This window comes from Argopecten irradians, chromosome 2, assembly GCF_041381155.1.
Source record: "Argopecten irradians isolate NY chromosome 2, Ai_NY, whole genome shotgun sequence".
NCBI classification, from domain to species: domain Eukaryota; kingdom Metazoa; phylum Mollusca; class Bivalvia; order Pectinida; family Pectinidae; genus Argopecten; species Argopecten irradians.
In genome coordinates, this window is record NC_091135.1 from 8,715,939 (window position 1) to 8,731,215 (window position 15,277).

Below are 15,277 nucleotides of genomic sequence, written 5' to 3' on the forward strand. Positions count from 1 at the left end.
CGATTTGTAATTACAACGGTATCAATTAAAATACTAAATAATGACGTGGAATTTGTCAATATCTTATGTTATATGTTTCATAAGAAATGTAGAACAATACATTTATGCCATATTTTGCTTCTTGGTTATGTAAAATAATTAGCCTGAGTGAATTGTCCCTTTAACACTAATGATATAATTATAAAAAAATCATATCGACGGACAGACATAAGACAAATACCCTAGTGTAAAATTAAAGATTACTTAGACACTACTTATAATGTTTTGTTGATCAATGCCACATAAAATATTTTGGTATATATTTATAATGGAAGATATGAAAAAAACAGAGCTGGAAGTACCACATCAGGGCATTAAAACATTTCTCATAGAAATAAACAAAAATATATATTTCAAAATGGTACATGTATAGTGTTTATGAACCTTCTAACCGGCCGAGCTTACTTATCATAGGAACCCAAGAATTCAATTGTAAACTAAATTTACATTGAAAAACAATATACATATCTATTATATATTTGAAATTTTCAAATACCGATAGTCAATTCGACCTATTGGTGACATGTTAACAATCCTGACAAGAGGCCCAAAGGGCCTTAACGGTCATCTGACTACCTTTGCAATAGTAAAATTAATTATATATGTTGTCACTTTGTCAGGACCACATCAGGATCATTTTCAATTTCTTTCAACAAATTTTATTTCAAACAAGAGGCCCAAGGGCCTTAACATATAAGAAATTAATTAGATATAGTGTCATGGTAGCCATCTTAGATTTGTGATCAACCAGAGATGTAACAATACTTTGTCGGGACCATGTCAGGATCATTTCATGCAAGTTTCAGCCAAATCGCACCGGTAGAACTTGAGAAGAGGTTCAAAATGTGTTTTCAAGATGGCGGCTGTGGCGGCCATCTTGGATTTCGGATCGACCCGAAAAATAACAACACTTTGTCGGGACCATGTCAGGATCATTTGATGCAAGTTTCAGCCAAATCGCACCGGTAGAACTTGAGAAGAAGTTCAAAATGTGTTTTCAAGATGGCGGCTGTGGCGGCCATCTTGGATTTTGGATTGATCCGAAAAATAACAACACTTTATCAGGACCATGTCAGGATCATTTCATGCAAGTTTCAGTCACATCCCACCTGTAGAACTTGAGGAGAAGTTCAAAATGTGTTTTCAAGATGGCGGCTGTGGCGGCCATCTTGGATTTCGGATCGACTCGAAAAATAACAACACTTTATCAGGACCATATCAGGATCATTTCATGCAAGTTTCAGTCAAATCCCACCTGTAGAACTTGAGGAGAAGTTCAAAATGTGTTTTCAAGATGGCGGCTGTGGCGGCCATCTTGGATTTGGGATCGACCCGAAAAATAACAACACTTTGTCGGGACCATGTCAGGATCATTTGATGCAAGTTTCAGCCAAATCGCACTGGTAGAACTTGAGAAGAAGTTCAAAATGTGTTTTCAAGATGGCGGCTGTGGCGGCCATCTTGGATTTCGGATTGATCCGAAAAATAACAACACTTCATCAGGACCATGTCAGGATCATTTCATGCAAGTTTCAGTCAAATCCCACCTGTAGAACTTGAGGAGAAGTTCAAAATGTGTTTTCAAGATGGCGGCTGTGGCGGCCATCTTGGATTTCGGATCGACCCGAAAAATAACAACACTTTGTCGGGACCATGTCAGGATCATTTGATGCAAGTTTCAGCCAAATCGCACTGGTAGAACTTGAGAAGAAGTTCAAAATGTGTTTTCAAGATGGCGGCTGTGGCGGCCATCTTGGATTTCGGATCGACCCGAAAAATAACAACACTTTGTCGGTACCATGTCAGGATCATTTGATGCAAGTTTCAGCCAAATCGCACCTGTAGAACTTGAGAAGAAGTTCAAAATGTGTTTTCAAGATGGCGGCTGTGGCGGCCATCTTGGATTTCGGATCGACCCAAAAAATAACAACACTTTGTCAGGTTCATGTCAGGATCTTTTCATGCCAGTTTCAGCCAAATCGCACTGGTAGAACTTGAGAAGAAGTTCAAAATGTGAAAAGTTAACGCACGGCGGACGGCGCACGGCGGACGGCGGACGGCGGACGGCGCACAGCGGACGGCGGACGACAGCGGACGGCGGACGACGACGGACGAAACATGACGACTATAGGTCATCCTGACCCTTCGGGTCAGATGACCTAAAAATGGTCATATATTGATGATCCCTTGGTTAATTCAACAGCAAAGATAAAATACTAAAAAAATGTTATGTTATATTATTATATTAAAGATGCTCCACCGCCGACGAATGCTATCTTTTCACTATCAAAAACAGGAGCAGACGATTCAGTATTTTTCTTCAGTTACAAAAAAGTTCCTTACTTTACACCATTACCACCATTGAAAAGTTTGAGCTTCTAATTTTACATAAAGTTAAAAATATGAAAAAGAATTAATTGCATCCCGAAAAAAATCTGTGGCACTATATCCTTTATGAAATGAATTACTGATTGCACATGCACCAATGGGAAAATAAATCATTTTATGCTATTTTTTCTGTTAATTAGACATATATATACATGATTAAACACCAATTATTGTTCAAAAGATGTATATTATTTATGCTCTGTCGGCGGTGAAGCATCTTTAATGCTATACATTTCATTCATAATTGTTGTCGCTTCACTTTGTAAAATACATGAACTGTAAATAAAACAAATTTCCGCGTGTGATTTAAATCTTACGCATTTTGAGAGCTTTTAGATATCACGAAATGTGATATCCATTAAAGGCTGTTTGGTATGAAAACAGAAAATAAATTCACCGCGATAGTTGGTTGGTTTACAGTATATCTAGCAGCAAAGACGTAAGCTTATATACAATTTAGAAGTACGTATAGCACCAATCTCAATTACAGTAGCTACATCTAATTGGTAAAAAATAATGAAATATCGACTTTAAGTCCCTAAGTGTCAATATCACGGGGATTCATTAAAAGATACACAACTCCTAGTGCTAAAAGCAAATAAATTGTTATAATGGTACTGTACGAGTTAGCGGGATAGTCGATATTATTGGTAGATGTTCCTTCTAGTACCAAATTATTACATGAATATAATGGAATGGTCAGTCAGGTCATGAGGTCGGGATTTGGCTCAGATTTATCCACTGTCATTCGAAATAAAGTGCACAATGCATGTTCTAAATGAAAATATGTACTATTAAGAGAGTACAAAAAAAAGTGTTTTATGTAAGTTTACATTGAAGTATTACCCTGAAATCACGCTTATCTCTGTAACTCCAATTAAGACTGACGGTATATATACAAACAGTAGCCTCACACCTGTGAAACAGAAAGGTATGAATACCTGATGTCATACAGAGACACATATCCATCAGCGTTTGTAACGGCTAGCGTACTGCCATCCATACTTGTGCACATTTGGTGTTCCATATCATCGGACCCATCCACGGAAATTTGACTATGGAGAACATTTTTCATCTGTCCGGAAAATGACGTCACGGACACGTCACCGTTTCTGCTGTCCAAAATCAGGAGCATATCTATCCCACTGGCTATCGTGATGCCTTGCGGTTTCCCGACACTCAAGGCCGTGTGTGCAACAAATGTTTTCCTGTTAATAGGATCCTCACCGCTTGATTTGAAGTAAATGACTTTGGATTTATCGAGGTCACTGAGCATCAGATCAAAGGAATTTGTTACAACTAGGTTTCGGGGGCTTGTGCAATAATCGGCAGGGATCTTTTTTCGCACACGTCCCTGCAAGTCAATTATGTCAATTCTTGTAGCGCAAAATGGTGGACAAAGACAACCTATCAAATGCTTGCTTTCTTTGTGAAAAGCAATGTGCGCATATTGGCCGGTTGTAAGGGCCTTTCTGACGACAGTTTCTTCCCCTTTCTTTAGTGCAGGATAGGTGAGAAAGAGCAACTGTTTTTGTTTCGGGGCGGTTACAACGCACTCCACATCAGATATAGTGGCAACATCCCATGGTTCCACGTAACCGAAATCATAAACATTTAACAGGCCACCGTACTGGCTAAGAACTTTCATACAATAATTTGCTCGGTCTATCAATACAAATGCATCACCAACGGTTGCGATGGCTACCACAGATGGAACACTGACGTCTCCAGACAACTGGATATCGAAATATTCCCTGTACACAAACCCCGAAATGCCGTCTCTGGTGCTGAAAGAAGCGTTCACGGGTTCATTATAATGGACCAAAGAAGTGGCAGACGATTCCGTTTGGTGTGTGTCAAGACTGTCCGTGGTGTTACCGCTAGCCTGCAAAGAGTCGCCTAAATATTCTGATGAATTACCTGCAGAATTGGTGAACATGTCAGAATCAAGAAGCGGCGGAGCTGATGGTTCAGGAATGGGAGTTACAGGCAAATCCAACTCTTGTGGTATTGACAACGGTGGGGCTGAGGGAACTGGATGCGGAGTAGCAGATGCGTTAGATGAACTTTGTATTACTAAAGAAGGATGCTGCAATACACGTTCGTATGAAGGAAGACCTTCTTCCTCCGTTATTTCACCCGATGCGTCTTCCGTCGCAGTCTCTTGAGGGTCATCCTGGTGTTCATCAACATTAAATGCCACAACATACGCCCCTGCGTGACAACTGTTGGTAACCTCAATACTCACAATGTTTGAAGTTGTCATTTTGTCTTCCAGTTCAGTGTTTATCATATACCTCAGCTCAAATGGTTTGGTTAAATCGGACTCAAGCTGAGGCAACATATTTGTTAAAGATGCTGTTGTCTTCAACAAATCTCCGGCTAGGACCATATTCTGTGATGGCTTCATAGAAGTATGTAACATTAAAGCCAGAGCCAATTTCTGTTGGGCACCTAATGAAGCCAGTAGAGATGAACACACCGAGGAATCTTTTTCCAAATATTTCTTCTCTCTTTCTTCTAATTCTTTGGCCTTTCTTAATACCTTTTCTTCTTGCTTTTCTAAGTAGTGAATAACCTTTTCTTTCAGACCAGAATAATACGCTTTCACTGTTGCTTCTGTGGCCCCCCGGTCTGGAATAGCGTTTTCAAGCTTTGACGACATCTTCCCATGTAACACTTCAGTTCGTGACATGACATCCTGCAGATCAGAAGAAATTTGTTTAATTTTATTGTAACAAATCTCTCTCATATTTTTTGTGATTGTCTGAAAATTACATCCATGATGCATGGAAGCCTTGCATCGTGGACATGCTAGTGTGTTGCAGGTTTCACAATAGTATTTGCAGCAACTCCTTGGATGAATTGAACACAGAGGAGCCGATACACCGTCGCTGGTAGGAAGGGCAGGTCGCTCGTTTTCATCACTGTAAAACATACATAAATTTCTTGTCAGAGAGTCCTCCTCTAAGGTTGATAGCATGGTATCGTCCACTTCCGTTTGCGGGTCTTGTGGTGTATGTTCATAACTACACACAGGACAACAGAATGATGCCTGGCCGAAATGCTCACTGATGTAACCAACCAAACATTCATGGCAGAAGACATGCTGACATTTCAGTTTCTTTGGATAGTTTACGGATTCATGGCATACGCCGCACTTGCACAGCGTTTGAAGTATTTCCTCCATGTTTGACTAAATGACTTTAAATCTCTCCATGATGTACAATGTATGTCCGTTCGTTTCAGTCTTTTGGCTCTTTATACTGACACCATTACTTGGTTTGAAGAATTCCCGTCTGCATTAATTCTGCAATGAAAATAACTGTATTTGATACCAATCCTGTGAATGATATAATTATAGATATATTTGGAACCTGCTAACAACTTTAATTTATAAATGTGTTATTATTTCTCTTTGTGATTTTTAACGTTTTAACAATCACCTTTTAGATCTAGGCCTATTAGTAGTAAGGAAGGTACACCTACTTAGGTAAAAGCTGGTCTAGAATATTTTCTTGCGCGAAGACCAGTGTTAATCTACCCAAGTTCATGTATTGAGCAATTGAAATAGGATTTATTTTTTTATGCTACAGTTATATTGAGCCCAACTTCAGTGGAAGTTGAGATTTTGAGATATGAAAATATACTAATAATTAATGATGTGGTACATGCATGTAATGAATTAATTTAAGTTTAAAGTCACTGATCTTCATCATGAACAAGCACCATTGTACTTTGGGAGGAAAATGGGATTTTTGTTATGTACAATGTATCTAAATTACACAAATAAGATTAGCAGAACTTGGTCAAAACATGTTGAAAATTAATAAATATATAAACATTGTGCCACTACAATACCCTCAGATATATGCATTGTACATGTATATGTATATCATGACAGAGTCTACCATTCGTTCAAAGGGACAATTAAGTCTGAGAGTACATTAAAATTTGCTTATATATCGGAAACAAACCAGTTACATTACATTTACATTATTATTATTATTATTTATTATATTATTTATTATTATTACATTATTAGCTATTTTTACTGTGATATGCCAGTGTCCGCGATTACTACACATTGTTGTCGGACGTCTGGAATGCCAAACCCTGGTTATTGCCAGTGTAGTAAAGAAATTTTGTTTAGAACTACTCAAATCGCTCTTACAGTAGTGTATTTACGTAATTAAGTGCATGCTCTTGTCTAAATATACAATATCTCCAATCAGTGGTTATATATCGTATTTGATTAACGTACGTGACTTTGGCTCGGGTATTGGTACAGCATACATGTTATACATGTACCTGCTTAATCGTATTGATCAACGATTGGGAATTTCAACGGCGTCATTTAAAATACATAACAATGTCGTGGAATTTTTCAATATTTCTTGTTATATGTTTCATAAGGAATATAGAACAATACATCTATGTCATGAAATTTTGTTTCGTGGTTATGTAACAGAATTAGCCCCGTTGGGATATCCATTTACGGTTGCTTGTAAGTTCATAATGATTACCAAATTCAACTGACAATTTTAAAGATGCTCCACCGCTGACAGAGCATAAATTATATTCTTCATTTGAACAATAATTGGTGTTTAATCCTGTATATATATGCCTAATTAAAACAAAGAATAATATAAAATAATTTATTTCGCCTTTGGTGCATGCGCAATCAGTACTTTATTCCATATAGGATATAGTGCCACAGAATTTTTTCGGGATGAAATTTAAATTAGAAGCTCAAACTCGTCTGCTCCAGATTTTGATAGTGAAAAAATACCATTTGCCAGCGGTGGAGCATCTTTAACAAAATCATGTAATAATTCTTATTATCTTCCAGACTCTGAACTCTAAAGAGATATGGATTATATACCACCCCCCCCTCCCCACAAAAAAAAAAAAATAAAAAAATAAATAACATTAAAGGTTGTTATAATTCTTCTCTAGCTAATTAAATTTTGTATTAGGCTATATCACAAGTCTAGGTGAAATTACAAATATGTATTTTGTTTATTATATTCCATTGAGTAAATAATACATGTTGACTTGACATGCAATATAGCATATTCATTATTGACTCAGGGTTTCCATTTTTAGAATCATGGAGTCAACTTTGCGAACTTCATATCCCCAACGCTGCATTCTTCAGGGAGGCGTTCTTTTACAAATATTTTTTCTTGTAATTAATATACACATTATATATTATTTTTGACATTATATCTGATATAAGAATTAAGTACCTTTGTTGAGTTCTATATGGTGTTATCGCTCCCGTAGAATTAAAGAGGTCGTAGGTCCACAATTGATATTTATTAATATAACAGTATGGAGTGTTCTCTGAACGCCAACATACAAAATATTTATCAGCAATAAGTAGGTGCTGTTTTAGGAATCAATAAACCATAATAAGTGATTTAATATAAAAAAATTATATTATTGTAAATGCTGAGAATTAATAAGGAGCTACATGCAGATTATCAAGAAAAATGCATTTTGGTTTCAAGGTGAATTTTTTTTTAATTCATATCTCAATTTTAACAGAAAAACAGGTTTCTTGAACAATATATATCTTAATTTATCAGTATTCTGTATGGACACAGGATTTCTCCAGGGCTACATTCTTAGACAACTTTCATTTCTTGTGACCGTGCATAGTTGATTTCTTTTATTGCATAATACCTTTAAGTATCTGGTTAGAAAATGAGGGAGAAAAAAAGTGATCATATAAGTTTAAATTAATTTTGTCGAAAATTTTGACCTGTTGATTATAGTTAAAATTATCTATTGAAGCTGACACAAACAAACATGTATGATATTTTTAAACATTGGTATTGATTACATTGGAAGTATTATTGGTTATTAAATACTGTATATGTATTTTTGACACAAAGTATTTTTTATTAGAAGTCACTTAATTCTGTAAAAAAATACTAAATGAAATGAGATTTCATTTCAAAATATTTTATTAAATACAAGAAGTTCGACCACAATGTGTAATGGCGGACGGCAGCGAGTTTGAACATCTACACACATGTCACAACCACCGGCTTTTCAGGCATATCACAGTAAAACCGACTGATATAATTTCCATTAGAACTGTTTTTTTCCGATATATGTACAAATTTTAATGTTCTCTTAGACTGAATTGTCCCTTTAATAAATTTTTAATTTTTGGACATCATATATGACACATATACAGTTAAGTTACTCTTCTTTAGGTCACTTTATTTTCTGGGATATTACTGAATAGAGAAGGTTACTTCCATGTGAATTAAGTTAAAAAAGGATTTTTATTTGATTTTATGAGATGGATACCACAGATTTTAGATATCTTGAAAATTCCTGAAATAAAATCATCATGAATTTAATTTCATTCATAAATTCTACGTATTATATTTTCATTTCAGAGATAGATATAAACAGAGAAACATTTATTATGTATCTATGTTTCTGATACTAATTCTGAACACTTACTGAAATAAAAAATAAAGTACATGTATAATAATCAATATACATGTAGATAACTAAGTATCAACAGGTAACCTTTACAGGTAAATTTACCTGTTGGCATTGGGACTCCTTTTAGGAAAAATACTATAATCACCACTGTCACAACAAACTACCCTACAGGTAAATCCCAAATGTTGGCGTTCAAACAATTATAATCGTATAATTCATTCATATTTCAGTCAATTTTAAAGTTGATGTCACCAAATATTTATAAATTGTATAACATTATGCATATCTATAGTATTTAGTTCCTTTGTATATAGCTAGTATATAGTCTTTTTGAATCTACAAATACATTTATTATCGCGCTAAACTTTCACCAGCCGCTTGCTGACACTCTCACTTCACTGTGTGGAAGTTACGTATTGTTGACGCCTCACCTTTAATCACTGTACACTGAACACCTGACTTAAGACCGACACATATATATATGAAATCGATTTTTTTTAATGATGTGCTGTCATTCTTTACTATAATTACTAGCGATATCATACATTTACAGCAAAGTTTCTATCTGTCGACGAGATATGTACAATATACAAATATATAAAACGGTGTGATCCATGAACGTCTCGCGACAAGTGTAGCTATAATGTAAACAATGCATAGGCAGTGAGAAGAAAAGGCATAGTCCATTAGAATGATATTTGGGCTACTAATAAATGTCCAAAGGCAATTGTCTTTACCTTGCATTCTTGCATTATTTCTACAGGTAAATCAAATTTTCTCACCTGGGAGTTAGACGTCGGGACACCGGAAGTACTAAAGGTAACACTACAGTCAGGAGTGTCGCCGTATATCTGTACGGATATACAGGATCGTGTCAACGTACAGTACTGCTACGCAAATGTAAATATAATCATGAACAATTAGGCGTAATCGATTCGAGTGATTTTTTTTATTTTCAAAAAATTGTAAAGTACTCTTACATTTATTTATGATTGTTATTAAAACATAACAACGGGTATATCCTCCTTCAAAAACGGTCAATGATATTTTTACCCGAATTGATTGAATCGAACACCTAGATGTTGCTGTAGTTTTCTTACATGCATTGGGGAGTGGTATTTGACTCACCAGTGATGGTAAATGTGAAATAGACTATAACCACTGTCACAACAAACTACCCTACAGGTAAATCCAAAATGTTGGCGTTCAAACAATTATAATCGTATAATTCATTCATATTTCAGTCAAATTTAAAGTTGATGTCACCAAATATTTATAAATTGTATAACATTATGCATATCTATAGTATTTATTTCCTTTGTATATAGCTAGCTATATATATAGTATATAGTCTTTTTGAATCTACACATACATTTATTTATAGCGCTACACTGTTTAACCAGCCGCTTGCTGACACTCTCTTTTCACTGTGTGGAAGTTACGTTGACGCCTCACCTTTAATCACTGTACACTGAACACCTGACTTAAGACCGACACATATATATGAAATCGATTTTTTTAATGATGTGCTGTCATTCTTTACTATAATTACTAGCGATATCATACATTTACAGCAAAGTTTATATCTGTCGACGAGATATGTACAATATACAAATATATAAAACGGTGTGATCCATGAACGTCTCGCGACAAGTGTATCTATAATGTTAACAATGCATAGTGAGAAGAAAAGGCATAGTCCATTAGAATGATATTTTGGGCTACTAATAAATGCCCAAAGGCAATTGTCTTTACCTTGCATTCTTGCATTATTTCTACAGGTAAATCAAATTTTCTCACCTGGGAGTTAGACGTCGGGACACCGGAAATACTAAAGGTAACACTACAGTCAGGAGTGTCGCCGTATATCTGTACGGATATACAGGATCGTGTCAACGTACAGTACTGCTACGCAAATGTAAATATAATCATGAACAATTAGGTGTAATCGATCGAGTGATTTTTTTATTTTCAGTTTCTTCTTAATATTGTAGGATGATACTCTTACACATTTATTTATGATTGTTATTAAAACATAACGAACGGGTATATCCTCCTTCAAAAACGGTCAATGATATTTTTACCCGATATTGATTGAATCGAACACCTAGATGTTGCTGTAGTTTTCTTACATGCATTTTTATTAAGTGGTGAAGAGTGGTATTGTGACTCACCAGTGATGGTAAATACTTTATAGTAGACGCTATAAAGTTAACCATATATTTCATACTAGCAGCATTTCATAAAAGTTTTATAGATGAATTGATTACGTACATTGTGAGGCCATTTCGTGTTATCGCCCCATCTTGCATTGTCGTGTTGTCTTGGTCACTAACTGTGACGACCCGAGACAACACACTTCTATCAAAAATCTTTTCTATCTGTTTCTGTCAACATTATGAAAAAAAATCATCTATAATGATTGATACAAATAAGTAATGTCTTAAAAGGACAGAAAAATAAATAGAATAAAACAAAAAATCGTACTACTTACACTGTACCATAGCAAACTCGCTTTCATATAAAATTAGTAGCTTATCCCTTTCTCTGTCATAACATAAATGCTTAAACATTTTTACTGCCAGAACTTCATTGCACAAATGCCGCATTCTTCAGGGTGCCGCTCTTCGATCGACGCTTTTCTTATAATGACTTTGCACACTAGAGATTGTTTAGACTGTCTTTGTCATCAGAATTTATTTGAAAGATACGGAAGACCATTCCTCTTATTCATTCCTCTTATTGTTTAGTGATGATAATTTTTAATTCATCTCAACACAAAACATGATCCGTGAACTCGCGGAATGAAATAGCTGCAATATTGTAGCTCAAAAGACTTTTAGACAGAAAATGTTGTCGTCTTTAGAGCTACAATTGGTGCCTATTACTAGTACTGCTAATGAAGCAAAGTAATGGTTATGCGAAAATTGCAAACCGTTATTTAAACCATTATTTAAACGTTTGCATGCATTTTTGGTACTTGTTTTACATGTATATCGGTTACCTACTAGGCAATAAAACTGAACCATATAAAGTATCAAATTCTCAGCAAGACATTTTGTTTTACATATACACATATGAAGACCTTTCCGCAGTGAATTTATACAGCAAGTCTACAAAGTATGAATTTGACGTTTTGTGAGAGGTACGGTAGATATTAAGAATGGTAGTTATGTTTATTTTTTCGACAAAAATCATATATAAATGCTTGTATACGCACAAAATACTTGGAAACCTACAAAAAGTATAGAAAATTGTGCTCGAGTGATTTTCGGAGGCACTGTTCCACTAGGACATATAGGGACCAATTCGTACCCGGCCAAAAGTTATAGTAGGCCGGGCACTAATTATATTCGTTCTAGGAATGAAACGATGGAGCATATGAAGTAGCTGTAATAGAACATAATTGTCTGTTTACGAAAAATCTAGATAGCGAATATTTTCAAAATACTGCGGAATAGGATATGGTTTTAGGGTTTAATATAATGATGTTACCGTATGTCTAGCATTTGTGACACAATTTTTACATATTTCTAAACCCAATTATGTATCTTGTAATCATATCCTGCAAAACAATTACCAGATTTTAATTGGGATAGAAAAAGAAGACATTTTTCGCCATATTTTGTTCTTTCTTTGAAAGCATTGAATCCCCGTAATTTGAACGCCAATTCATACCGGTTGAGTGTCATTTCAAGAAAGATAACTCGTTCTTACTTATTTACATGATCTTAAACAGTCATACAATTCGTCTGAAAATCTTAATAACGTTATTACAACAAATTTCTTTACTTTGTTTTCATGCTTCTGTGTCAAGCTCCATTGTAAGCGTTGTGTTATTACACTTAAAATTAAATTGCGGTTTAACATGAATATGTATTTGCCGAACTCGCGATCATCAGTATTGCTTGTACTTGTATTATAAATCCCATCTTCATCAGAACTAAAGCGTCTCAAAATCTGTGTTTCTTTTAAAAACGATCTATTTTTCCATTGACCTAAATACATATAATTGACATTATTTACTCCTAATCCCTGTCTTGTCTGAGCGAGGTGATTAAAGCGACATCCAACGGTGAGTCAAAGCTTAAATCAACAACATGAATACCCGTAGAGAGAGCCTCATTGCTTACATTGTCTATCTTCATTAAAGTTGAATTTCGAGTCCGGTAGGGGGCTGTGTGTTCGTAATTTTGCCTAGTTTGATTTTTCCTTTGTCATCCATTTACAGGGGATGAAGGTCATAAAGAAAGTCAACTGGAAGCACAAAGCGAAATAATTGATGATAAAAGGTTTCGTAGTCTTTATGACATGCATGTTGTAATGCAATCGAAATCGATACAGTAAGTTTATCACATAACTGGCCCGCCCAGCTATATGTCATAAATATCGTAAGACACGTGTGTAATAACACTGTTATGACGTCATACGTAGTTTTGACGTCATAATCTATATATGACGTCGCATAATTTGTCTCAGTAGACGGAAACGACACAACGAAGCCAGATTTTTACTGTTTTATATAGAGACGAAATTGATGTCCCAATATCCTTATCTGTCTTTTTTCATGATTTAGAAGAATATTAAATAAATGTTTACCAATATCGAATTACAACAACTGCTGTTTAGTGTGGCTTTAAAAGTTTTACTTATATCTCTATCAATAAAAGCTATGTGATGAATAGAATCTTACACTCGTAATTATGTGATATGGAATTTATCAAACTCGTTTAAAATTTGATATGCCACTGGCCTAAAGGCTCGTCTAAAGGCTCGAGCTCGTGGCATATCAAATTATTGAACTCGTTTGATAAATTTCATATCACATAGCCACGCATGTAAGATCATCTATACCGGCTTAACTGTTTCAAATACAGTTAAAGTAGAGCTCAAAAAATATCCGCGCAAATGTCCTTTGGTATGGAAACGCATTTGTCCCCATTGTGTACATGTAAAAAGGTCCATTAAAGCAGCTGACTCTGACCTGGTTATTCTCAGTTCATAGGGAGTTGGCTACTGGTTGACCTATTGGTGGTACGATGTACAAGGTAAAAGGACGTGTGAAAATGCTCGTTGTCGTCTGCAGTATGCTTTACATTGAGGGATTTTCCATGCGAATCATGTCTATATCTTCCATGTGTTTGGCGGGGATCCGTTTAAAGAGCTTCAGAATAGTTAGATATCGTTTTATCTTGATTTCACCGTCTGGATCATGCTGCTGGACTTGTAAATTGATTTAGGTTGTCACTAAAGATCAGCCAACTGATCGATCAATGAACGCCATGTGGTTTTGATACTGTGATCAGGCTTTGTTTGGTAAGTTTCACCAACACTTTAGAAAGAACTCGTGCCTCCTTTGTAATGCATATTTTCACAAAGTCGATTATTTTCGGAGGAATGATATTTAAGGATTTTTGCGGGGACACTGCTATGATCGTGAAAATATTAGAATCAATAAAAAATGGTTGGTTCATAGATACACTTTAAGCCAGATCGCTAACAGCTTTAATTACATTTTCTCGTTTTAAGATCAAATCGCGCAAAATGTTGACACGCGGAAATAATCGGTTATACGGTACCTGTTTCGTAGATGTTTTTGCGTCTTCGCTGTTGATCTTTATACCTTTAGGTACACATGTCTCAAATGTTTCAAACAATCACCTAACGTTCAGTGTATTGTAACAATTTATGCAGGGAAATACAACTATCCTACCAAATTACACTTTGATATTCGTGATAATAGTGTCAGGAATCAATACACTGAACCGCAGTTTTATACCTAGATATGGGAGGCAATCAACCACATGACCTTGAGTAGAACAAGGATAGTTAATTTCACAGTCTGCAGTCACTAAACATCTGAAGCTTAATCGTGGTGAGCTAATGTATTCTATTAATTATAACATTGTGTTAATGTCACCTCCATCAATCAGAAAATTGATATATTTTTTCTCTTTGACGAATTTACCGATTCCAATGTTTTGAAGATAAATATTAAGATTTTTTTGCCAAAATGATCACCAGAACTAAGTCTAGTGGAAAATACGTACAAAATGTTTGATTCTTGATTTTTCTTAATAAAATATGTCAAAGAAGATCTGGAAAAAAGGGAGGGGGATTTCCGAACCAATTTTATCAAAAATGCACTTCAAAAACAAAGACAATTTCTTACAAGCTTTATCAAAAAGCATAAAGCGGCATTCATATTATCACATCCTTTAACAAAACGTTAATTTTATTTCATCATCTGGAAATATTGGCCTAATGACATAAATTAGATCACTACGCCATAATCATCACTAAAGTTATACGCAAAATAATTTAGAGTTAATGTCTGTGGATTGCCTGATCACGAGGTTTGTTTGTTTGTTTGATTGAT

At 35.2% G+C, this 15,277-nt stretch overlaps 1 protein-coding gene across 3 annotated transcripts; it reads right to left on the minus strand.

Annotated features, from left to right (window-relative positions):
* Window positions 1–2,119: 2,119 nt before the first annotated feature.
* On the minus strand, window positions 2,120–10,733 carry LOC138314362 (uncharacterized). 3 transcript variants are annotated; one of them, XM_069254664.1, is made up of 2 exons: window positions 10,699–10,733; window positions 2,120–5,737 (listed from the first exon to the last, which is right to left on the minus strand). In XM_069254664.1, exon 2 carries the CDS (start codon window positions 5,615–5,617, stop codon window positions 3,338–3,340), a length of 2,280 nt encoding a protein of 759 aa, XP_069110765.1. In that variant the 5' UTR covers window positions 5,618–5,737; window positions 10,699–10,733; the 3' UTR covers window positions 2,120–3,337. The 3 variants fall into 3 exon arrangements, with proteins under 3 accessions (XP_069110765.1, XP_069110763.1, XP_069110764.1); XM_069254662.1 differs by lacking the exon at window positions 10,699–10,733 and adding an exon at window positions 9,681–9,748; XM_069254663.1 differs by lacking the exon at window positions 10,699–10,733 and adding an exon at window positions 9,636–9,712.
* Window positions 10,734–15,277: the final 4,544 nt, after the last annotated feature.

What these genes read in the sequence shown, in the direction of transcription:
- LOC138314362 (XM_069254664.1), bottom strand. Translation starts at nt 5,617, where the DNA reads ATGGAGGAAATACTTCAAACGCTGTGCAAGTGCGGCGTATGCCATGAA.